Raw genomic sequence first — 25,199 nt, 5'->3', positions numbered from 1 at the left:
GCTCATTAGTAACAGTCCTTATAGGAAAATACCTGCAGAAAGCAATTACTGGCGTAGCCGGTGAGATGGTAACCCTAGGTGGGATTCAAATCCACCCCCCCAAAGAGACTGAATCCAGCACCTGAAACTGCTCAGCTACACTACTGGGAAGAGCAGAACTACAACCTGAGCTATTGGACTATGAGGAAAGCTAGCAATAATTTATATTTTATTTAAAAAAATTGAAAATTATTTATTAACATACTGCCACCTAGTGGCTAGTTTTCAATGTAAAAATGGATTTATTTTTTCCCCTTAAAGGAACATTCCACATAAACCTTACAGACTACAGGGCTTGAGGGGCAGTGCACGAAGAGAGCCAGAGACAGACGTCAGACCGGTGTGTACAAGGGATAACAGATTGCTTCCTGAAGTGTTCCTCGAAATTCTTTTAAAGGATGTGTCCCATGATTAATGTAAAAATTTTAATCAGACATCATATAGTAGATGACAACCTCATTCTAACAAAGCCCTGCACCTCACATGGATCCAGAGATCTTCATATTCATTGCTCCAATTACTCTGCTAGCGTGATTTCAAGCTGGTAGCTTAGGGGGTGTGCACTTTTTTAAGGGGTGTGTCCTTTCTACTGCAGCTGGTGGCATTTGAAGGATAGAACTGAGCATGTGCGTCCATCTCAGTGAGCAGGACAAAGAATTTAGAAAAAGAACAAACAGCGGGTGGCGTTATACAGATGGATTTCAGTGTAAAGCTCAGTGGCCATAGTAAATTTTAATGACATTTAATTGCAAAAGTCTTCACATCCAGGGTCTGGTTTGGAAAATGTAGAACATTTTACGTGGGACACTCCCTTTAAGAATTTGTCATCCTGCAATCACATGGTTGTGTCAGATCTGAACTGCTCTAAATGTTTTCTCAGAATCCAAAAACATTTCTGGCAGCGGTGGGATTTGAACCCACGCCTCCGAAGAGACTGGAGCCTTAATCCAGCGCCTTAGACCGCTCGGCCACGCTACCTGTGGAAAAACCTTTGTCAACACACTGTTCTGGATTTAACATCATTAAAACCTAAAAAGCATTTAGCAGGGCAGGGATTTTGGAGCAGTTGTGGGAGGTTGTGATGTCAGAGCTGGACCCCGTTGTAATCTTCATCTCACACAACAAATTTCACCAGGATTATTAGAAATTCCAGACTCAGCGCCCCTTGTCTCCGCAGGCTGGACTTGGTATTGCAGCCTGGACTGAGCTGCCATACCAGACACAATCCACGCAAAAGGGGGGGGGGCGCTGTTCTATTTTTCCTAATCCTGGATGTCCCCTTATAGGTGGGCTGTACCGGGAGGACAACACCTCAGAGTAGATCTCAGGCCTATTGTGACCAGTAATAGAAGCCTCCTGCCTCATGGATGTTTAACCTACAGATCTAGGCCTCAGTCACACCACTGTATTTTGGGTCCGTATCCAATCCACCTTTTTTACGAATCGCACACTGACCCATTCAATGGACGTCATCGGCCATCACTGTGCTGTCCGCATCACAAATTACAGAACATCTCCGATTCTTGTTGGATAGACCACAAACCAGCAACGTCTGTGTGCACGAGGTTAGGGTAAAATCAGCATCATTACATATCAGTCTTTTCTACTAAACACTGGTTCCTGTCTGCAGACAACGAGGGGTTCTGACTGCTCTTCTTGTATACAGTTTCTAACTGAATAAGAACCTTCTAGTGGGGGGGGGGAGTGGAGAAGCACAGCCTAAACAAAATCAATGTTGCAATTTGTCTGTCATATATAGAATTTCAATACAAGTCTATGGGAATGACTAACCAGTTTTTTGGATGGGGGGGCTAAGCATATAAAGGTACATCTGCTTTATGGGACCAAACGAAAAGTAAAAGAAAATTTAAATAGAGTTTAAAAAATATATAAAAACTAAATTTTTACTGAAAATATATATTTGTTTATTCGATGGGAAACTCTGCGAAAGCTTGGTCGACCATGACCTGAACAACATATATAAAGCTTAGAAACTAAATATGGAGGCACTTCCCCCGCCACCCATTTTTTTTACTTTTTGCGAAATAAATTACTGTGCAGCTAGAACTTTTCAGACTTAAAATTTGGTAGCCGGCGGGTAGAAGGTGCAGCACAGTTCACCATTAGAGATCCAACTGAAGCAAGATTCCTGAATGTCCAAACGAGCGCCACCGACCGGACCCAGGGAAGAGGAAAGTGCAGATTGTGCCGTAAGTATTTCACAAAATGAGTCTGTCCCCTGCGAGTAAGTGAATCATGATGTAAGCACCAGGGAGGAGTGAGCAGCGCGAGCGGCTCACAGGATCCCGTATGGACCGGACTGCTGTCTACTGAACAGGAAATAGGGAAGAAAGATGAACAGTACCACGACGAGCAGGAACAGACACGCAGCCAGGACACGCTCCCACGCAGCATGAGAGTGATCATTCCCTGCAAGAGAAGACATCATTGTAAATGTGACTGTGCAATGCCTAGACCTACCAGTTCAAACAAGAAACTAAGATATATCTCAGCCGGCAGTATCACACAGGATAGGATTAGATACACAGTCCACCGGGCAGTATCACACATGATAGAGTTAGATACAAGACTCAGCAGACAGCATCAGACATCTCAAGATTAGCTACATACTGCAGGTGGCAGTACCACACATCATATAATTAGATACAAAGTCCAGCAGGCAGTATCACACATCATTGGATTAGATACACAGTCCAGCAGGCAGTATCACACATCATAGGATTAGATGCACAGTCCAGCAGGCAATATCACACATCATAGGATTAGATACACAGTCCAGCAGGCAGTATCACACATCATAGGATTAGATGCACAGTCCAGCAGGCAATATCACACATCATAGGATTAGATACACAGTCCAGCAGGCAGTATCACACATCATAGGATTAGATACACAGTCCAGCAGGCAGTATCACACATCATATGATTAGATACACTCCAGCAGGCAATATCACACATCATAGGATTAGATACTCAGTCCAGCAGGCAGTATCACACATCATAGGATTAGATACACAGTCCAGCAGGCAGTATCACACATCATAGGATTAGATACACAGTCCAGCAGGCAGTACAACACGTGAAAAGCGAGGAAAACCACCTTGTCCTTGCAGACCCAGGAAATAGCTGGCCCCCGGCTCAGTAGATGACACTCCTGTGTAGACACCTGACAGGCTGTGCAGCTGTCTTTCTGTTTCCTAGAAATCAAGTGCGGTGAAGCTCATATACAGTCCTGTTATAACTTTCCTGCAGCTGGCTCGTTGGTCTAGGGGTATGATTCTCGCTTTGGGTGCGAGAGGTCCCGGGTTCAAATCCCGGACGAGCCCTAGTTTTCTTTATACTGACAGAGATTCTATTAATATCTTGCAGCATCATACCGCTAATAGATATATATATATATATATATATATATATACTGGTATACTGGTCAAACCCTTATATGCGGTAAATTATATTCATGAACGTAGTGGGTGGTATTATAGCAGTTATACTTTTGTACATAGGAGCAGTTTTATAGTGTAACGGTCACGTACACACACACACACACAGGGGGGAGGATAGGGACCACTGCGCTCCACCCTCACCCCTGGCCCTGCCTACTTGCCTCACGAGTCCTGATGACAGGGGTCAACTGGACGGCAGTCCCTAACTTAGTATACGTGCGGGAAGGACAGACAAGACAAATAACGAATAGTGAACGGACCGGGTCAAAACCAAGAGGACAACGCAGTACAGAGGGATAAGCAAAGAAAGGTCAGGAGAAGCCGGGTTGATAAATACCAGGAGAGTCGAGAAGTACCAAAGGAGTCCGCAAAGAATAGGCAGGTGGAAGCCGAGGTCAATATACCAAGAAGTATGCGCAGTACAGGAGGAGCAGGCAAAGGATCGTCAGGGAACAGGATCAGGTAAGTACACAGGTCACCAACAACTGCCAGGAACCTAAATTAACAGGCAACCTGTGGCCAGCAGGCCGCCTGTATTTATAGCGGGGAGTGAGGGTCATGTGACGTGGCCAGCGTCACATGACCGACAGACCGACTAGTTGAGCGCCGAGTGATCAGCTCGGCGCTCAAGGCAGACCTAGGAGCAGGGAGCCTCCCAGCTAGCAAAGCTGCCCTGGGAGCGAGGTCAAACACAGATCCTCGCTCCCGAAGCTAAGCAACAGGTCTGCGGGCAATGGGAGACTGAGTGTGGCTTCGGCACCCCGTTACATATAGCAGTTATATTCTTGTACATAGGAGCAGTATTATAGTAGTTATATTCTTGTACATAGGAGCAGTATTATAGTAGTTATATTCTTGTACATAGGAGCAGTATTATAGTAGTTATATTCTTGTACATAGGAGCAGTATTATAGTAGTTATATTCTTGTACATAGGAGCAGTATTATAGTAGTTATATTCTTGTACATAGGAGCAGTATTATAGTAGTTATATTCTTGTATATAAGAGCAGCATTATAGCAGTTATATTCTTGTACATAGAAGTAGTATTATTGTAGTTATATTCTTGTACATAGGAGCAATATTATTGTAGTTATATTCTTGTACACAGGGCAGGATTATAGCAGTTATATTCTTGTACATAGAAGTAGTATTATAGTAGTTATATTCTTGTACATAGGAGCAGTATTATAGTAGTTATATTCTTGTACATAGGAGCAGTATTATAGTAGTTATATTCTTGTACATAGGAGGCAGTATTATAGTAGTTATATTCTTGTACATAGGAGCAGTATTATAGTAGTTATATTGTTGTACCAAGGAGCAGTATTATAGTAGTTATATTTGTGTACATATGAGCAGTATTATAGTAGTTATATTCTTATAAATAGGAGCAGTATTATAGCAGTTATATTCTTGTACATAGGAGCAGTATTATAGTAGTTATATTCTTGTTTTTAGGAAGCAGTATTATTGTAGTTATATTCTTGTACATAGGAGCAGTATTATAGTAGTAATATTCTTGTTTACAGTGATGGCCAGTTCGCATTGTTCACCCGCGAACATATGCGGGCTGCCATATTTTTTTACAAGTCTGGCGAGTCACAGGTAAGCCCTTACCTGTGCGCGAGCCGGTCTGAAAACAAGCGTGGTCAGCGGGAACAGGCAGTTCCGAGAACAGCCACCGGGGGCCTTCATAGGGCTGTTCTCGGAACTGCCTGCTCCCGGTGACCGCATTTGTTTTCAGACCGGCTCGCGGCGCAGGTAAAGGATTACCTGTGCCTCGCCGGACTTGTGAAAAAAGATGGCAGCCCGCATATGTTTGCGGACGAACAATGCAAACTGGCAATCACTGCTTGTTTATAGGAAGCAGTATTATAGTAGTTATATTCTTGTACATAGGAGCAGTATTATAGTAGTTATATTCTTGTACATAGGAGTAGTATTATTGTAGTTATATTCTTGTACATAGGAGCAGTATTATAGTAGTTATATTCTTGTACATAGGAGCAGTATTATAGTAGTTATATTCTTGTACATAGGGGCAGTAATATAGTAGTTTTATTCTTGTACATAGGAGCAGTATTATAGTAGTTATATTTGTGTACATATGAGCAGTATTATAGTAGTTATATTCTTGTAAATAGGAGCAGTATTATAGTAGTTATATTCTTGTACATAGGAGGCAGTATTATAGTAGTTATATTCTTGTACATTGGAGAAATATTATAGCAGTTATATTCTTAGATATAAGAGGCAATATTATAGTGGTTATATTCTTGTACATAGGTTGCAGTATTATAGTAGTTATACTCTTGTACATAAGGGCAGTATTATAGTAGTTGTATTCTTCTACATAGGAGGCTTATAGTCTTGTACATAGGAGCAGTATTATAGTAGTTATATTCTTGTACAGAGGAGCAGTATTATAGTAGTTATATTCTTGTACATAGGAGGCAGTATTATAGTAGTTATATTCTTGTATATAGGAGGCAGTATTATAGTAGTTATATTCTTGTACATAGGAGCAGTATTATAGTAGTTATTTTCTTGTACATAGGAGAAGTATTATAGTAGTTATATTCTTGTACATAGGAGGCAGAATTATAGTAGTTATATTCTTGTACATATGAGGCAGTATTATAGTAGTTATATTCTTGTATATAGGAGCAGTATTATAGCAGTTGTATTCTTGTACATAGGAGTAGCATTATAGTAGTTATATTCTTGTACATAGGAGGCAGTATTATAGTAGTTAAATTCTTATACATAGGAGGCATTATTATAGTAGTTATATTCTTGTACATAGGGGGCAGTATTATAGTAGTTATATTCTTTGTCAAATTTCTTTTTATTGAACAGCAATTCAGAAAAATTGTAGTCATACATAGTGCACAGTTCAGGATGAATACAGACATGTCCAGAGCATAATTGACATTATAATGCATATGTTACATAGGACATATATATAGTGCGGATCTTCAAGGCACAGTCATCTAGAACTGGTTGATATAACTTTTGACATGAGACCTGAGGTAGTTAGGTCAAACAAACATAAGAGGAGGGAGGGGGGGGGAAGGGGTGTGGGAGTGAGGAGAGGGAGGGGTGAATGTGTCCTTAGAACTGGACATATGCGATCGGAGGTTATTTAAGATATCTTATGATGACTCCAAAGGGAGAGATAAGGCTAAACACCTTCTACAGGGAGTGCAGAATTATTAGGCAAGTTGTATTTTTGAGGATTAATTTTATTATTGAACAACAACCACGTTCTCAATGAACCCAAAAAACTCATTAATATCAAAGCTGAATATTTTTGGAAGTAGTTTTTAGTTTGTTTTTAGTTTTAGCTATTTTAGGGGGATATCTGTGTGTGCAGGTGACTATTACTGTGCAGAATTATTAGGCAACTTAACAAAAAACAAATATATACCCATTTCAATTATTTATTTTTACCAGTGAAACCAATATAACATCTCAACATTCACAAATATACATTTCTGACATTCAAAAACAAAACAAAAACAAATCAGTGACCAATATAGCCACCTTTCTTTGCAAGGACACTCAAAAGCCTGCCATCCATGGATTCTGTCAGTGTTTTGATCTGTTCACCATCAACATTGCGTGCAGCAGCAACCACAGCCTCCCAGACACTGTTCAGAGAGGTGTACTGTTTTCCCTCCTTGTAAATCTCACATTTGATGATGGACCACAGGTTCTCAATGGGGTTCAGATCAGGTGAACAAGGAGGCCATGTCATTAGATTTTCTTCTTTTATACCTTTTCTTGCCAGCCACGGTGTGGAGTACTTGGACTCGTGTGATGGAGCATTGTCCTGCATGAAAATCATGTTTTTCTTGAAGGATGCAGACTTCTTCCTGTACCACTGCTTGAAGAAGGTGTCTTCCAGAAACTGGCAGTAGGACTGGGAGTTGAGCTTGACTCCATCCTCAACCCGAAAAGGCCCCACAAGCTCATCTTTGATGATACCAGCCCAAACCAGTACTCCATTTCCACCTTGCTGGCGTCTGAGTCGGACTGGAGCTCTCTGCCCTTTACCAATCCAGCCACGGGCCCATCCATCTGGCCCATCAAGACTCACTCTCATTTCATCAGTCCATAAAACCTTAGAAAAATCAGTCTTGAGATATTTCTTGGCCCAGTCTTGACGTTTCAGCTTGTGTGTCTTGTTCAGTGGTGGTCGTCTTTCAGCCTTTCTTACCTTGGCCATGTCTCTGAGTATTGCACACCTTGTGCTTTTGGGCACTCCAGTGATGTTGCAGCTCTGAAATATGGCCAAACTAGTGGCAAGTGGCATCTTGGCAGCTGCACGCTTGACTTTTCTCAGTTCATGGGCAGTTATTTTGCGCCTTGGTTTTTCCACACGCTTCTTGCGACCCTGTTGACTATTTTGAATAAAACGCTTGATTGTTCGATGATCACGCTTCAGAAGCTTTGCAATTTTAAGAGTGCTGCATCCCTCTGCAAGATATCTCACTATTTTTGACTTTTCTGAGCCTGTCAAGTCCTTCTTTTGACCCATTTTGCCAAAGGAAAGGAAGTTGCCTAATAATTATGCACACCTAATATAGGGTGTTGATGTCATTAGACCACACCCCTTCTCATTACAGAGATGCACATCACCTAATATGCTTAATTGGTAGTAGGCTTTCGAGCCTATACAGCTTGGAGTAAGACAACATGCATAAAGAGGATGATGTCGTCAAAATACTCATTTGCCTAATAATTCTGCACGCAGTGTATACTCACTAATGTGTCAGTCCCATCTGGGGGACATTTTCAAGTTTGATTGTCGATTAGAGATCGCTAAGGTGTTGGTGTATTGGTCGCGTATCTATATGCAATCCAGGGGGCCCATAGCTTCTTGTGCTTCTCGTGTGCCCTAAGTTCCCAACCTGCAAGCTCTTCCATGCGGTGCACATGATCCAATTTGCTTAACCACTGAGAGGTGGTGGGGGGATCCTTACTCAGCCATTTTTGGGGAATAAGTAGCCGTGCAGCTTGAATCAAGTGTGTGGCCAATTTGTTCTTTGCTGGCGACAATTCTTTTGTTGGAAGCCATAAAAGAACCAATATTGGAGTTAATGTCAGGTTAGTGTTTAGTATTTTGTTAATGGCCTGTGAGATGTCATCCCAGTATCCTCTTATTCTGGAGCATGACCAAAAGATGTGCAGAAGAGTGCCACTCTCCTCTCCACACCTCCAACACTTATCATGATCGCTCAAACCACTGAGAAATAATTGTTTAGGGGTGAGGTACCACTGTGTGAGGACCTTATAAGAGTGTTCTTGGATCCTCACACATCGTGAGAAGCCATGCGAGTTTGCGTGCATACGGAGAATATCCGTTTCCGAAAAGTTGGTTTTAAGGTCATTAGCCCAGGTTTGAACATATTGTGGGGTCGTACGGCGTATTGGTGTGATCAAGGCCAAATATATAGTTGATATCAGTTTGCGTTGGGGTGAAGAGGGGGTTGCTAGTTTTTTAAACCATGTCTCGGACATTACACATGGCTTCTAACTGGTTAGCTGTTTCCCTGCAGACTTTATGGATATTAGATCTAAGAAGTTAAACGTACCCCAGGCCAAGCTAAGGGGATGTTGATCCGGCAAGGTGTTGTTTATCTTTTTTATAAATTCAGCTGTAGAAAAACCTCTTAATCTATGCCAAATCTGCGAAACATGAGATCCTGAAGATTGAATCGAGTATGGCACAAGGTCTGCTGGCATTAAACTAGGGGGGTTCTGTAGGAGCCCATATTCCTTGTTGAGCTGCTTAATGACTAGACTAGTACCCTTTAGAAGGACATGTGAATGGAGTGACGTATTTGCTTGACCCCATAGGGCTGCTTTCTGTGGTTGGGTGAGCTGCATTAGCTCCAGGTCTGTTCCCAATGTGCGGTAGACAGGGGGAATGAAGCTGCAACCACCTCCTCAGGTGTATGGCCCTGTAATATGTCTGGACATCCGGCAGTGCTATACCTCCGTGACCACGCCCCAGTATCAGTCTCTGGTGAGAAGCCCTAGCTTTCTTACCGCCCAATAGGTAAGTTGAAAAAAGTCTGCGAATCTTGGTGAAATATGAGTTAGGTAAAAATATTGGCAACATCTGTAGTATATACATGATTTTGGGGAGGACAAACGCTTTTAGGATGTTCTTCCTTCCCATCCATGAAGAATAAGGGAGGCGTAGCGACTGGAGCAGGTTTTGTACCTCTGTCAATAGGGGAGTGTAATTAAGTCTGAATAAATCTTCCGTGGAAGCAGGGATTTTAACTCCTAAGTAGGAGACACAGGAGGACTGCCATTTAAATGGCGTGTTCGATTTCAAAATGGCAATTGAGCTCGCTGGAGCGTTAACATTTAAAGCTTCTGACTTGGTATAATTCATTTTGTAGTTTGATAGCCTACCATACTCCTCGAACAATGCCAAAAGATGCGGGAAGGCCTCGACCGGGTTAGAGACCATGATCAGTAGATCATCAGCATATGCCACGTTAATGTATTCTATGGCGTTATTTTCTGTTTTCACACCACGTATATTTACATGATCCCTAATGGCCTGAAGAAGGGTCTCCATGACCATTATGTATAAGGCAGGAGATAGGGGGCAGCCCTGACGCGTCCCATTACAAATAGGGAAGGATGGGGACAATGTGCCATTGACCCTAATTCTAGCACTCGGGTCCTTGTACAACGACATGACTGCCTCCTGAAATCTCGTCGGGATTCCAAACTTCAATAAAGTCCTCTTCATAAAGTCCCAGCTCACCCGGTCAAAGGCCTTCTCCGCATCCACACTGAGCAGCGTCAAGGGGAGGTTTTTCTTTTTAGCCCATTGTATTGCTGTGATCAACCTACAGGAATTATGATTCCCTTCCCTCCCTGGAACAAAACCAGATTGGTCCGGGTGTATAAGCTTGGGGAGAAGTTGTCCCAGGCGTGTCGCTAGGAGTTTAGCCCATATTTTTATATCTACGTTAAGTAACGAGATTGGCCTAAAACTACCGCAAAGAAGGGGGTCTTTCCCTGGTTTGGGGAGGATGGTTACCGTGGCCTCCAGTGATTGTTTATGAAGGGTTTCACCATCCAGGAGTGCATTGCACCACGTTACCAGGTGGGGTATTAGTATATCTGAGAATTTTTTGTAGTATCCCACTGGGAAGCCATCTGGGCCAGGACTTTTACCCATTGGCATGGAGGACAATAACTTTTTCACTTCTTTTTCAGTAACTGACTCTAATAAGGTGTCACTTTCTTGGGAAGATATCTGGGGTAGATTGAGACCTCTCAAAAACAGGTCTTTTGCATTTGATATTGATGGATCTGGATGTTTGGGGTCTGTCAGGCCATAAAGTTGCTTGTAAAATTTTTGAAATTCCTCTGCTATATCCGCTGTTTTATGTAGCATATTTCCATTGCTAGATTTAATATTGGGTATGAACAAGGATTCCTTCCTTTGTTTAATAAGGGAGGATGTCAATTTAGATCCTTTATCCCCGTGGGAGTAGTGTTTAAATTGGGCATATTGATAGGCTTTTGCGTTTTGGATGTTTAAATGGTCTTTTAGTTTGGATCTTAGTTGGGTCAGTTCAGTCTGAACTTTAACTGCTCTGGACCTTTTATGGACCGCTTCTTTATCTGCTATCTGAACCAAAAGATCTTGGAGGATCCTTTGTTTCTCTTTTTTGACCTTACTGCCTAAGGCTATCAATTCCCCACGGATAACTACTTTGTGTGTCTCCCAAATTGTCGTCTGGGACATACCTGGTGTCGCGTTATCCTTAAAGAAATCATTTAGTTTTTGTTTCAGGTTTGAGATATCTGATTGCCTATCAAGCAGCGTCTCATTTAGGCGCCACTGTCTAACTGAGGCAGGCAAGCTGGAAAATCTGAGGGCAGCAGAGACTGGGGCGTGGTCAGAGACGGACACAACACCTATGTCGGCTGAGTCCACCGTATCTACGGCATTACTGGACAGTAGGATATAGTCTAACCTCTTATGTGATTTATGTGGGGCCGAGAAGAAGGTGAAGTCCCTAGTATCTGGGTGGGCTAGTCGCCAGACGTCCAGCAGGTTCATGTCTGATATGTACCTATTGATGCACCCCAGTGCTGATTGGGTCAATTGGGAGGAGCCGTCAGAAGCATCAATCAAAGGATTCAGTGTGACATTGAGGTCTCCCCCAATCAATCTAATCCCCTCTGCAAACAGATCTAGTTTACTTAGTGTGATCTTGATCCATTGTTTCTGGCCACGGTTAGGGCTGTATAGGCTAGCGAGTGTGACCTTTTGTGTACCAATGAGGCCTTTCACGAAAATGAAGCGGCCCTCAGGGTCCGTCAGGGTAGATATCAATGTAAATGGTACTTTTCTAGAAATTGCAATACCCACTCCTCTTTTTGCTTTCTCAAAAGCACTGAAATACCAGTGTTGGAAGTATGGGTTCTGAATTTTAGGTATATTTGTCATTCTAAAATGCAGCTCCTGAAAGAAGCAAATATCTGTGTTCTTCTTTTTTAGCAGACGGATGACCTGAGAGCGCTTTTGTGGGGTATTAAAGCCCCTTACATTGTACGTTGTACATTTAATTGTCGACAACATTGAGAAAACTTGGTGTCTTTGGAATCAGCAAGCTCAAATTATTCACCTCCATCGCATCTAGGGGATGAACTAGTAACATCATAACTGAAGTCAACATGACAAGTATAACAGTGCAATGACTCCCATGCCAGCAACACCGCACCAGGTCACTTAGCTGCAGTGAAGCGGGCATGAGCAGCCATTTAATCAGGCACATGTACCAGGTTTGTGCCAAGATAACCCTGGTAGGTAGGGGGGGTACAAAGTGGAACCATATCTTCATAATGGTGTCCACATTGCGCCACCTGCTGAACTGGTGCGGGATAGCACCTTACATATTATGGTCTAGAAAAATATGCAAATAAATTTATATTGCAAAGCAGAATATCTGCCCCGCAGGTTACAACAAGAACAGGAGCTATACATTGCACATGACAGACAGGTATACTTGCGGACTTGTGATTGAACAAAGCGCATGAGAACCTGTCCCTCTATGATATTTGTGAAAAAACACAACAGAGACTCAGCAAGGACATCTGTTTAGTCTCAAGGACTTCAAGTGTCTCTAGATCTGTGCCGGTTCCTCTTCTTCTGTGAGGCTTTAAGCCATCCTGAGGCCTCTGGGAGATCTGGCAGCTGTGTTCCAATCTCTGCAGACGGCAGCCATGATGGTACATCTAGTGGATCTGTTTGCAGCAGCTCCCAGGCCGCCTGGAGATCTTGTGGCAGGCGAATGGTGCAGCGCTTCCCATCTACAGCAAATGTGAGGCCGAAGGGGAATAGCCATTTATATGGCACCTTGTGATGGCGCAGATGGTCAGTGAGGGGCCGCAGCCCCCTCCTTTTATTCAATGTGGAGGATGCCAGGTCCTGATAGATAGAGATTTTAGCCCCCTCATATATGATCTCCTTCATATTTCTGGCAGCTTGCATTAAGGCAGCAGTGTCCACATACCTCAGGAGACCGCATACCACATCTCTGGGGTTCTCTCTCTCTTTTGGCTTCGGCCTGAGCGCTCTATGGATTCTTTCTATTTGAATCTCGGCCGCTCTGGAGCTTCCCAGGAGCAGGGAGAAGATGGCGCCGGCAGCTTCTGGTAAGCCTTCATGTGGGGTGCTTTCAGGCAGGCCGCGGATCCGGAGGTTTTTCCTCCTGTTCCTGTTCTCCTGGTCTTCTATGAGGGAGTATGCAGTGTCCAGTGAGGCTGCCAGAGCCATGGTGTGATTGCTTGCAGCTCTGATGTAATTCGAGATGGACGCCTGGTTACTTTCCAGTGTTTCCACCCTCGTGCCGATATGCTTCAGGTCAGCTTTAATCTCCTGCAGATCCTGTATCACTGGGGCCAGGGCTGCTGATAGAGCCTGCTGCAGGAACTGCCTGGATATCGGGGCAGCACTTTGTGATGTGGGGCCTGCTGTGTGCTCTGCAGCAGCTTCATCTTCTCCCTCCGAATCCCTGCCCCAGACATCTAGTTCCGGCAGCACCATCTTAGGACCAGCCGGCACAGGAGCTGTAGTTTTCTTGTTGAGATATTTATCCATATCTGAGGCACCGCGCTCCGGTTTGCTGACTTCAGGTTTCTCTCTGGGTATATATCTACCGACTTTTCCCATTCTTGAGCAAATTAGACCGCTGAATTTACCAGTTAGCAGAGTGGTAAGGAGGAGAGCTCTCCTACATGTGTCCTGCTAGGTCTGCAGTCAGGCTCCGCCCCCCCTATAGTAGTTATATTCTTGTACATAGGAGCAGTATTATAGTAGTTATATTCTTGTACATAGGAGCAGTATTATAGTAGTTATATTCTTGTACATAGGAGCAGTATTATAGTAGTTATATTCTTGTACATAGGAGCAGTATTATAGTAGTTATATTCTTAACCATATTTCTTTTTATTGAGGTAAGAGACAAGGCCACACGCCTACATAGGACATCAGTATCATAACATTAAAAGTTACAGTAATTATCCAGCATACAAGTCATATGTAGACAATACTAGCGATTATCATCATCATCATCACCATAAAACAAACATCAAAAGGAGGAGAAAAGGGGGAGGAGGGGGAGACAATGGGTTAGGTGGGGGGGGGCAGAAAAGTGAGGGAATCCTGCTCTATCATGTGAAATTCCTGTGTGATTTCCATGGGGACCATAGCTTTAGGAAACGATGGCGAGAGTTTGTTTCCCAATGCGCCAATTCCTCAAAGCGGTAGATATGATCTACCTTGTCCGTCCACATATCTAGATTTGGTGGGGAATCAGTTTTCCACAAAAGGGGTACTAGTAATCTCGCTGCTGTGATCAGCATTGTAGGGAGATTATTCTTAGCAGGGGTTATCGTGCTATTAGGGCACCACAGTAGGATAAGTTTGGCATCTAATAGAACTTTAGTTTTGCAAACGCTATTAATCATTGATTCTATCAATTTCCAAAACGGTTGAATCTTATGGCAGAACCACCAGATGTGTGATAATGAACCGGTTTCTATGCCACATCTCCAGCACACCTCAGGTACCTCAGGATTAAGTTTGTGCAAGAATTCAGGAGTTTTGTACCATCTACTTAGTAGCTTAAAAGAATTCTCCTGAACTCTCACACAACGACTGAAGCCATGAGAATGGGCTAAAACAAAGGCTCTCTCTGGTTCCGTCAGGATCATGGAAAGCTCTCGCTCCCATGAGGTCACATAACCGAGCTCTGGAGGTAAAGAGGAAAGCAATTCCTTATACATCTGGGATAATGGCCTAAGAGGAGGCCTAGGGGCCAATACTTTCTTTTCAAGCCAGGAAGGGGAGCTATTACTAGCAAAGTTCACTACGCATAACTTAGTATCTCTCTTAAAATCTGCTAAGTGGAAAAAAGAAGCTGACTTGATTTCGGGGCGATCCATTATTAAATCCCATTGCAAACTACCATCCGGGAGAAGGACATCCCGCAGGGACAAACCAGCGAGCCTTGACCAAATCCCGGAGGGGTTTGACACAGAAGGATGAATATAGCTCTGTAACAATTTAAGAGGCATACAGGGGTTAGGGAAGTTAAACTGCTGGGATTTGACCATTTTAGACCATTCTACTAGCATTCCTTTCCAAACCGGGGAAGAGGCGTAGTGGTTGGCTGAAAAGGGCCTAACACCCCATAGAGTGAGCTGATCCTGGTTGGTGAGTAGTACAGATTCGAGCCGTGAGCAAAGAGAATTAGATTTGTGGGTCAGGGCAGATATACATCTACATAACTGAACAGCAGTGTAATATGACTTTACATCAGGCATCCCAAAGCCTCCAAACTTCTTGTCCCTTGTAATGACAGAGTAGGCAATGCGTGGAGACTTACCATTCCAGAGGAAGCGTGTGAACACTCGGCGGACTTCTGAGAAGTATGAGTTTGGCAGCCATATAGGGATGGCTTGCAGCAAATAAAGAAATTTGGGGAGAATGAAAGTTTTCAGATAGTTTTTCCTCCCTATCCACGAAACAAAAGGGAGTTTCAGATTCTGTAGGTGAGTGCGAACCTCTTGCAGGAGTGGAGCATAGTTAAGGGAGGCTAGGTCTTGAGTATTGGCCGAAACCCGTGTTCCTAAAAATGTAATGTCTCTGGAGGCCCAGGTTATAGTAGTTATATTCTTGTACATAGGAGCAGTATTATAGTAGTTATATCCTTGTACATAGGAGCAGTATTATAGTAGTTATATTCTTGTACATAGGAGCAGTATTATAGTAGTTATATTCTTGTACATAGGAGCAGTATTATAGTAGTTATATTCTTGTACATAGGAGCAGTATTATAGTAGTTATATTCTTGTACATAGGAGCAGTATTATAGTAGTTATATTCTTGTACATAAGAGCAGTATTATAGTAGTTATATTCTTGTACATAGGAGCAGTATTATAGTAGTTATTTTCTTGTTCATAGGAGGTAGTATTATAGTAGTTATATTCTTGTACACAGGAGGCAGTAATATAGTAGTTATATTCTTGTACATAGGAGCAGTATTACAGTAGTTATATTCTTGTACATAGGAGCAGTATTATAGTAGTTATATTCTTGTACATAGGAGCAGTATTATAGCAGTTATATTCTTGTACACAGGAGGCAGTATTATAGTAGTTATATTCTTGTACATAGGAGGCAGTATTATAGTAGTTATATTCTTGTACATAGGAGGCAGTATTATAGTAGTTATATTCTTGTACATAGGAGGCAGTATTATAGTAGTTATATTCTTGTATATAGGAGCAGTATTATAGTAGTTATATTCTTGTATATAGGAGAAGTATTATAGTAGTTATATTCTTGTCAATTATCTTTTTATTGAAAAAGGTCAAGATCAAAAATATCAAGTTGACATTTCATACATAAAGGTATAAAGATATACAGTATACACCACCTCTGAGGATAGGCACATCCTCTTGTTAGGTCTACAATCCAAATGTGAGCATAACATAAAACCACCTGTCAGACATATATATAGCCTCGTTCTAACCTTTAGTATGTGGTCAGATAATACCTGTATTACTCTTTTGTGATACTACACATTGCATGAGATTTTATAAAGTGCAAGGGCTATTTGTATGATGTCTACAAAGACCCCTGAAGTTGAGGCAACCGACCTCAAGAACATATCTAAACAATAATAACGAGAACAAAACAAAACAAAACACATCTCTAGTTGTTCATGTATATAGGTCATTCTGTGGCATTAAGTCAGGTATGCAGTATAGCAAGCTCTGTCTGGGTCAATAGACCTTTATTAGACTATTGTTAGTGTTGACGCTCTAAATTGCAACCATGGACTCCACATCTTAGCATGCTTTTCATGAGTTCTAGATTCCCAACTGGCTAGTTCCTCTAGGCGTTGGATGAGATCAACCTTATGTATCCAATGAGAAATGGTAGGGGGTTCAGTGCTGAGCCATCTCTGGGGGATTAGTAGCCTTGCTGCCTGAATTAGTTGGGTGGCAAGGCAACCTCTAGATGGGGAAAATACTTTTGTAGGTAGCCACAAAAGGACCAGGTCGGGTGTTAATGTTATATCAGTATGGAAAATTGATTTCAGAGCATTAGAGATATTATCCCAGAATGGTCTTATCCCTGTACAATACCATAGAATATGTGAGAGGTTGCCCTCTTCTGAGTTGCACCTCCAACACCGGTCCGTAGAACACAACCCTCTTGAGAACATCTGTTTGGGCGTCATGTACCATTGGGTTAGTACTTTAAAGGAGTGCTCTTGCACCTTGACGCATCTGGAGAAGCCATGTGAATGCGCATATAGCCTAAGGACATCTGTTTCAGAGAAGGTTCTGTTCAACTCAGTTTCCCACGTTTTCAGAAACTGCGGGCGGACATTGGGTCTCGGCATATTCAGTGCCAGATAGAGCAATGAGATTAATCTCTTGTGTGGTGAATTGGAAGAAATAATCTTTTCAAACCAAGTTTGTTCTAGATCCTGAACTTTTTTATCCAATAGGGCCTTACCAACAGATCTAAAATCCGCCACGTCTAAGAAGTTGCAGGATTTTACAGTGTTCCTGAGAGTGTGCTCATCTGGTAAGTTGCCTAAGGCATTTTCTAGAAATTCCTTTGTTGTGAAGTCTCTCAGGGAGCCCCACCCAGGAGGAATGTGTGTTGCTGTCGGCCTAACTGAATAGGGTATCAGGTCTGCGGGCATGACTGAAGAAGGATTACGCAATAAATCCTGGTCCCTATTGAGTTGCATGACCACCCGGCCTGTGCCCCTGAGTAGTATATGTGTATGCAACAAAGTTGAGTTCAAGCCCCATAACGCAGCCCTCTGAGACTGAGATAGCTGAAACAATTCTAGCTCATTACCGACTGTTGAGCAACTAGGTACATGGAGCTGCATCCATCTTCTGAGATGAATAGCCTTATAATATAGCTGAACATCCGGTAAGGCAAATCCCCCTTGATTCTTCCGTAAAATCAGTCTGGCATGTGAAATCCTAGCACCCTTTCCTCCCCACAGAAAGTTAGAAAATAGTCTGCGTATCTGTGTGAAAAATGAGGAAGGGAGGAGAACAGGTAACATCTGCATGACGTATAGCACTTTAGGCAGTATAAAAGCTTTCAACAAGTTTTTCCTCCCCATCCACGAAGCAAAAGGAATGCGGAGAGAGCCAAGTTGGCTCTGTATCTCTGATAACAGGGGTTTATAATTCAGCTGAAAAATATTCGCTAAGTCTGACGGGATTTTGATACCTAAATAGGAGATATGAGAGGATTGCCAGATAAAAGGTGTCGTGGTTTTAAGGGAGAGAACATCTCTTGAGGAAGCTGATATGTTCATAACTTCTGATTTAGAGTAATTTACCTTATAATTGGAGATCTTACCATATAAGTCAAACAGAGAGAGGAGATGCGGGAAGGCCTCGACCGGGTTGGAAATTAGCACCAAAAGGTCATCAGCATAGGCGACATTGGTGTATTCAATCATGTCATTTTTGGCCCTGACCCCTCTAATATTAGGATGTATCCTGATGGCTTGAAGGAGAGTCTCCATTACCAAGATATAGAGAGCTGGTGATAGGGGACAGCCTTGTCGGGTGCCGTTGTGAATAGGGAAAGAAGGCGACAAAGTCCCATTTACTCTAATTTTAGCGCTCGGGTTTGTATACAGGGTCATAATCGCGTCCTGAAATTGTGTTGGAATACCAAAACTGTGTAACGTCCCTTTCATGAAGTTCCAATTCACCCGGTCAAAGGCCTTCTCCGCATCCACGCTCAAACAGACCAGGGGGAGACCTTGTCTTTTTGCCCATTGAATGGCCGTAACTACTCTGCAGGAGTTATGGTTCCCCTCTCTTCCTGGCACAAACCCAGCTTGGTCAGGGTGTATTAGCTTAGGGAGGAACGAGCTGAGGCGAGAGGCCAAGAGCTTAGCCCAGACCTTAATATCAACGTTTAAGAGAGAAATGGGCCTGTAACTCCCGCAGAGTGTAGGGTCCTTCCCAGGCTTAGGCAGAATAGTTACTGTAGCTTCTAGGGATTGACTATGCAGCTGCCCCCCTGTAAGAAGAGCATTGCACCAATTGGTAAGATGTGGACATAAAATGTCCGCAAATTTTCTGTAATAGCCCACCGGAAATCCATCTGGACCCGGGCACTTTCCTAAGGGCATGGATTTCAGTATCCTCATTACTTCTAATTCAGTGACAGGTACCGTCAATGAATTCCCTTCCTCACTACTAAGCCGGGGTAATTTTAAGCGGTGTAGAAAGTTGGTTATCACTGAGTCCGCAGTTGGGTCTGATTGGGAGGTTTGGTTATCCAACCCGTATAGTTCCTGATAGAATTTTTGAAATTCTTTGGCTATGTCTGCCGTCCTGTGTAATTGATTACCATCAGTGGACTTGATACTGGAGATATACATAGAGTCTTTCTTCTGCTTAATGAGGGAAGCCATCAGCTTCGTTCCTTTGTCTCCGTGAGAGAAAAAGCGAAATTGAGCATACTGATATGCCCTGGCGTGGCATGCATTGAGGTGATCTTTCAGTTTTGCTCTTAGGAGAAGAAGTTCTTGCTGTGTCCTCAAGGCTTTCGACCTCTTATGTATAGTCTCCAGATCAGCAATCTGTTTAAGAAGAGAATGAAGCAATTGTTGTCTCTCTTTCTTAACTCTACTCCCTAAGGATATTAATTCTCCTCTCATTACTGATTTGTGTGTTTCCCACACAGTCTCTTGAGAGATGCCTGGTGTCAAGTTCTCCCCAAAAAACCACGACAACCTCTGTGACAGTGAATCAACTGCTTCCTTCTTATCTAGCAATGTCTCATTCAGTCTCCACTGTTTATTCTGGGGGGGTAAACTGGCTAAATGTACCACCATTGATACCGGGGCGTGATCCGAAATTGTGATGGGATCTATATCTGCCTGTTCTATCATATCTATACAGGTGTTTGATACTAAAAGATAGTCCAGTCTCTTATAAACATTGTGGGCCGCCGAAAAAAAGGTATAGTCTCTACCATTTGGATGTACCAGGCGCCATGCATCTGTTAACTTTGCCTCTGCTAAACGGGCGTTTATGTGGCCCAGAGTCGTCTGTGTTTGCTGTGTGGAACCATCTGATGTGTCCACGAAGGGGTTCAGAGGCACGTTTAGATCTCCCCCAACCAGGCAAATTCCTTCAGCAAAAATTTTGAACTTTTGTAAGGTCTGGGAAATCCACAACTTTTGTCCCCTATTGGGGCTATACAGACTGGCTAAGGTTATCCGCTGCGTGCCAATGAAGCCCTTCACGAACACATATCTGCACTCAGAATCTGACTGAGAGTCTGTCATTTTAAAAGGGATTCGCTTAGCGATGGCAATACCCACCCCTCTTTTGGCCTTAACAAATGTGCTAATAAACCAATTATTATAATAACTTTTCTGGAGGGTAGGAATATTTTTGGTTTTAAAATGTAATTCCTGGAAAAAGCATATATCAGAATGGGATTTTCTCATTAGTCGTAAAACTTGAGATCTTTTTTGGGGAGTGTTGAAGCCCCTAACGTTGAATGAGGTACACTTTAACTTAGACATTGTGCATATCTATAGGCAACTGCATAAAGTAGCCTGACCGGCCATTTCACTAGAGATTCCAAGTAACAAAAAACACTAACATAGTGCACAATCCTTATAGAACCCAGAATTGTGACTAGATAACAGAAGTGAGGGTTAACACATCCGAGCGCACCCCTAAAGAGCAGTGCGGTCAGCGTGTATGCCCCACTATTAGTGTGCTTGCACCAGGGCTGCACAAGTAGTGCCCTGATGTGGTGCATGTAGGGGGAAAAGCACAAGATCTTTAAAGAAGATCCTGGATAGCCAGCTCACCCTGCAGACCTGGTGCAATACAAAATGCATTATATGGTATGTTATAACCCAAATTAAATAGGAGACATAAAATATCATTACATGTCAGCCCCAACTGAGCTTACATGCCTTGTATGGAAATAATATGCTATATAATATAGAAAAAACATAGAGAAAAAACATAGAACAGAGAGCCGGCATATTACGTGCAAAACTGCCATGGAAAATTAGGAGAAACTCCTGCCATGAATACCGACACAAAAATTATCAGATAACCTTAGAGCTACAGGTGCTCAAGTGTCCCGGGGCCTGGAACCGGTCTTCCTCCTTGATGCAGCTTTATTCCACCTCTGAACTCCCGGTAACTCTGGCAGTGGGATCCCGGTCTCCACTGAGGGCAGCCATGATGGTATGTCCATAGGTGTGATCTGGAGCAATCCCCACGCTGCTGCTAGGTCTCCTGGGACTCTGATGGTGCATCTTCTGCCTCCCATGGCGAACGTTAGGCCGAAGGGGAACAGCCACTTGTAAGGGGTTTTGATGTGCCGCAGGTGATCCGTAAGTGGTCGGAGGGCCCTCCGCTTATTCAGCGTTGTTGGCGCCAAATCCTGGAACATGAGGATCTTGGCATCTTTGTATGTGAGCTCTTTCCGATCCCTTGCTGCCCTTAGTATTGCCGCTGTATCGGTATATTTTAAGAGGCCACACACTATATCCCTAGGATTTCCATTTACTTTTGGTTTCGGCCTAAGCGACCGGTGGATGCGCTCAATTTCGATTCCAGTTGTGTACTCCGGCCCCAAAAGGTCAGCAAAGATGGCGGCCGCTACTTCTGGTAACTCCTCATGCGGTATCAGCTCAGGGAGACCGCGCAGCCGAATATTCTTCCGCCTGCTGCGGTTCTCCTGGTCTTCGATTAGGGAGAAAGCGGAGTCCAGGGAAGCCATACAAGCCGCAGCATTATCCCCCAGAGTGTTGGCATATGTGAGTAAGGCAGCCTGATTGCCTTCCAGCGTCTCCACACGCTGTCCGATTTGTTTAACATCGGATTTAATCTCCTGTAAGTCCTGGAGCACAGGAGCGATGGCTGAGGAGAGGGCTTGTTGGAGGAATTTCCTCGATATCGGGGCAGTACCTGGAAGCGGAGCCCCATCATCCAGGTCAGGAATCATCCCTGAAGCTCCTTCTGATTCCTGGGACCAGTCGTCCGGTGTAAGCGGCGCCATCTTGGCCATGCTGCTCCTGCTGCCTGAGGCTTTCTTATTTAGATATTTCTCCATCTCTGAGACCCCTCTATCCAGTTTCGGGGAGTCTGTCTTGTCTTGGGGGATGTATCTGCCGACTTTCCCCATGCCTTGCTGGGTTAAAGTGCGAAATTAACCAGGTTGCAGGATTGCAGTGAGAGGAGCTCTCCTACATGCGACTGTTCAGGTTGGCAGTCAAACTCCGCCCCTAGTAGTTATATTCTTGTACATAGGAGTAGTATTATAGTAGTTATATTCTTGTACATAGGAGGCAGTATTATAGTAGTTATATTCTTGTACATAGAAGCAGTATTATAGTAGTTAAATTCTTATAGATAGGAGGCATTATTATAGTAGTTATATTCTTGTACACAGGGGGCAGTATTATAGTAGTTATATTCTTGTACATAGGAGCAGTATTATAGTAGTTATATTCTTGTACATAGGAGGCAGTATTATAGCAGTTATATTCTTGTACATAGGAGCAGTATTATAGTAGTTATATTCTTGTACATAGGAGCAGTATTATAGTAGTTATATTCTTGTACATAAGAGTAGTAGTATTGCAGTTATATTCTTGTACATAGGAGCAGAATTATAGCAGTTATATTCTTGTTTATAGGAAGCAGTATTATAGTAGTTATATCTTTGTACATAGGAGCAGTATTATAGCAGTTATATTGTTGTACATATGAGCAGTATAAAAGTAGTTATATTCTTGTACATAGGAGCAGTATTATAGCAGTTATATTCCTGTACATATGAGCAGTATTATAGTAGTTATATTGTTGAACATATGAGCAGTATTATAGTAGTTATATTCTTGTACATAGAAGCAGTATTATAGTAGTTATATTCTTGTATATAGGAGGCAGTATTATAGTAGTTATTTTCTTGTAAATAGGAGTTGTATTATTGTAGTTATATTCTTGTACATAGGAGCAGTATTATAGTAGTTATATTCTTGTTTATAGGAAGCAGTATTATAGTAGTTATATTCCTGTACATAGGAGGCAGTATTATAGTAGTTATATTCTTGTACATAGGAGCAGAATTATAGTAGTTATATTGTTGTACATAGGAGCAGTATTATAGTAGTTGTATTTGTGTACATATGAGCAGTATTATAGCAGTTATATTCTTGCACATAGGAATATATACAAGAATATAACTACTATAATAATGCCTCCTATGTATAAGAATTTAACTACTATAATACTGTTCTTATGTACTACAATATAACTATTATAATACTATTCCTATGTGCAAGAATATAACTGCTATAATACTGCTCATATGTACACAAATATAACTACTATAATACTGCTCCTATGTACAACAATATAACTACTATAATTCTGCTCCTATGTACATGACTATAACTACTATAATACTTCTTCTATGTACAGGAATATAACTACTATAAGGAATCGTTTGATGAGTGGGTCCCGAGAATAGGGCCTGTTGAGACAGGCCGAAATGGCAGCAATTTGGGCCTTCAAAGTAGATAGAGCAAGGCCTCTGTCAAGACCGTCTTGCAAGAATTGAAGTAACGCAGAGAGGGGCGGATCTGCAAACGCCACCTGGTTCGAAGCACACCATGACGAGAAGATTCTCATGATCCTGGAGTACGCTTTCTTGGTTGATTCTGCTCTTGAATGCGATAATGTTCTCAGGACCGACTCAGAAAGCCCTTCTATTCTGGGAAGTGAATGATTAAACTCCAGGCTGTCAGGTTGAACCTGTGCAGATCTGGGCAGAGGTGAGTGTCCCACGACACCAGTATCTGCTGTGGGGGGAGGCTCCAATAATGTCCCCGACTCATCTGAATGAGCTGGGTAAGCCAGGATCTCTTGGGCCAAAACGGTATGATGGCTATCACTGAGGCCTGATCCTGACGGATTTTCATCAATACCCTCAGTATCATGGAAAAGGGAGGGAAGATGTAAGCCAGCCTGAACCTCCACGGTATCGACAAAGCATCTATCGTCAGGGGGTTGTGCTCGCTGTAAAGGGAGCAGAACCTCTCCACCTTGGCGTTGAACCTTCTGGCCATGAGATCCACTTCTGGCAAACCCCACCTGAGGACTATCTGTCTGAATATCTACGGATGTAGGGACCATTCCATCGTCGGCAGACTGCGACTCAGGCGATCCGCGATTATATTGCAGGAACCCCGAATGTGGGTGGCAGACAGGTGGGAAAGGTTCGACTCTGCCCACCGAAGAATTACCCCGATCTCCGAAAGGAGGGGTAGAGATCTTGTGCCTCCCTGCTTTTTGATGTAGAGGACTGCAGTCATGTTGTCTGACTGTACTTTCACCGCCATGCCCCGAATTCGGGGGGAAAAGTGAAGGAGGGCTAGCCGGATGGCTCGAATCTCGCGGAGATTGGAAGAAAGTAGTCGCTCCTGAGGAGACCAAGTCCCCTGAACTGGAAAGGGGAATTGTCTAGGTGAGCGCCCCAGCCTACTTGGGATGCGTCCGTTGTCAATATAATCCAGGGTGGCTGGGTAAAAGACTTCCCCCCGGGGACAGATGAAACCACCATCTCAGGGAGGTTCGAGTCTGACGAGACAGGGAGCATAGGGAATTTAGCCCGGCAGGGCTGCCATCCCATTCGGCAAGGACCTCCGATTGTAGAGGGCGGAGGTGCCACAAAGCCCAAGGGACTGCATCCGCAGACGCTGACATGAGCCCCAACATCTTCATGAGAGTCCGATTGGGAACTCGACGAGGAACCGAAAGGAACCTTGCCAGGTCTAGAATCCGAGCTCTTTTTTCTGGAGTCAACTGAAGGGACATCCCAACGGAGTCGACTATGAAACCTAGATAGGTTACCGAAGTCGACGGGCTCACGTTCGACTTCTGCCAGTTGATGATGATCCATCCTAGTCGGAGCAGAAAGGAGATGGCTAAATGAAGATGGTGGGTAAGGACTGGAACCGAAGAGGCTTTTAGGAGTCAATTGTCCAGATAAGGAATTATGGTCAGCCCTTGAAGCCTCAAAGCTTCCACCACCGAAACCA

The 25,199-nt window shown here is 43.1% G+C and overlaps 1 protein-coding gene and 2 non-coding genes across 3 annotated transcripts in view; 1 reads left to right on the top strand and 2 right to left on the bottom strand.

The window, feature by feature from the left end:
• LOC120986551 (CD276 antigen-like) overlaps positions 1 to 25,199 on the bottom strand; it is a 61,368-nt gene that overhangs the window by 14,807 nt on the left and 21,362 nt on the right. Inside the window, exon 3 of the mRNA XM_040415188.1 lies at positions 2,301 to 2,469. Within this exon, the coding sequence (XP_040271122.1) occupies positions 2,336 to 2,469 (134 nt within the window). The 3' untranslated portion in view covers positions 2,301 to 2,335. The remainder of the gene's footprint in view (positions 1 to 2,300; positions 2,470 to 25,199) is intronic.
• TRNAL-AAG lies at positions 936 to 1,017 on the bottom strand. The gene has a single exon. It is a non-coding gene; the product is annotated as a tRNA-Leu (tRNA).
• TRNAP-UGG lies at positions 3,315 to 3,386 on the top strand. The gene has a single exon. It is a non-coding gene; the product is annotated as a tRNA-Pro (tRNA).

Source organism: Bufo bufo, chromosome 1 (assembly GCF_905171765.1).
Source record: "Bufo bufo chromosome 1, aBufBuf1.1, whole genome shotgun sequence".
Classification (NCBI taxonomy): domain Eukaryota; kingdom Metazoa; phylum Chordata; class Amphibia; order Anura; family Bufonidae; genus Bufo; species Bufo bufo.
Note: the sequence above shows the minus strand (reverse complement) of the source record. Positions and strands in the feature narration are given on the sequence as shown.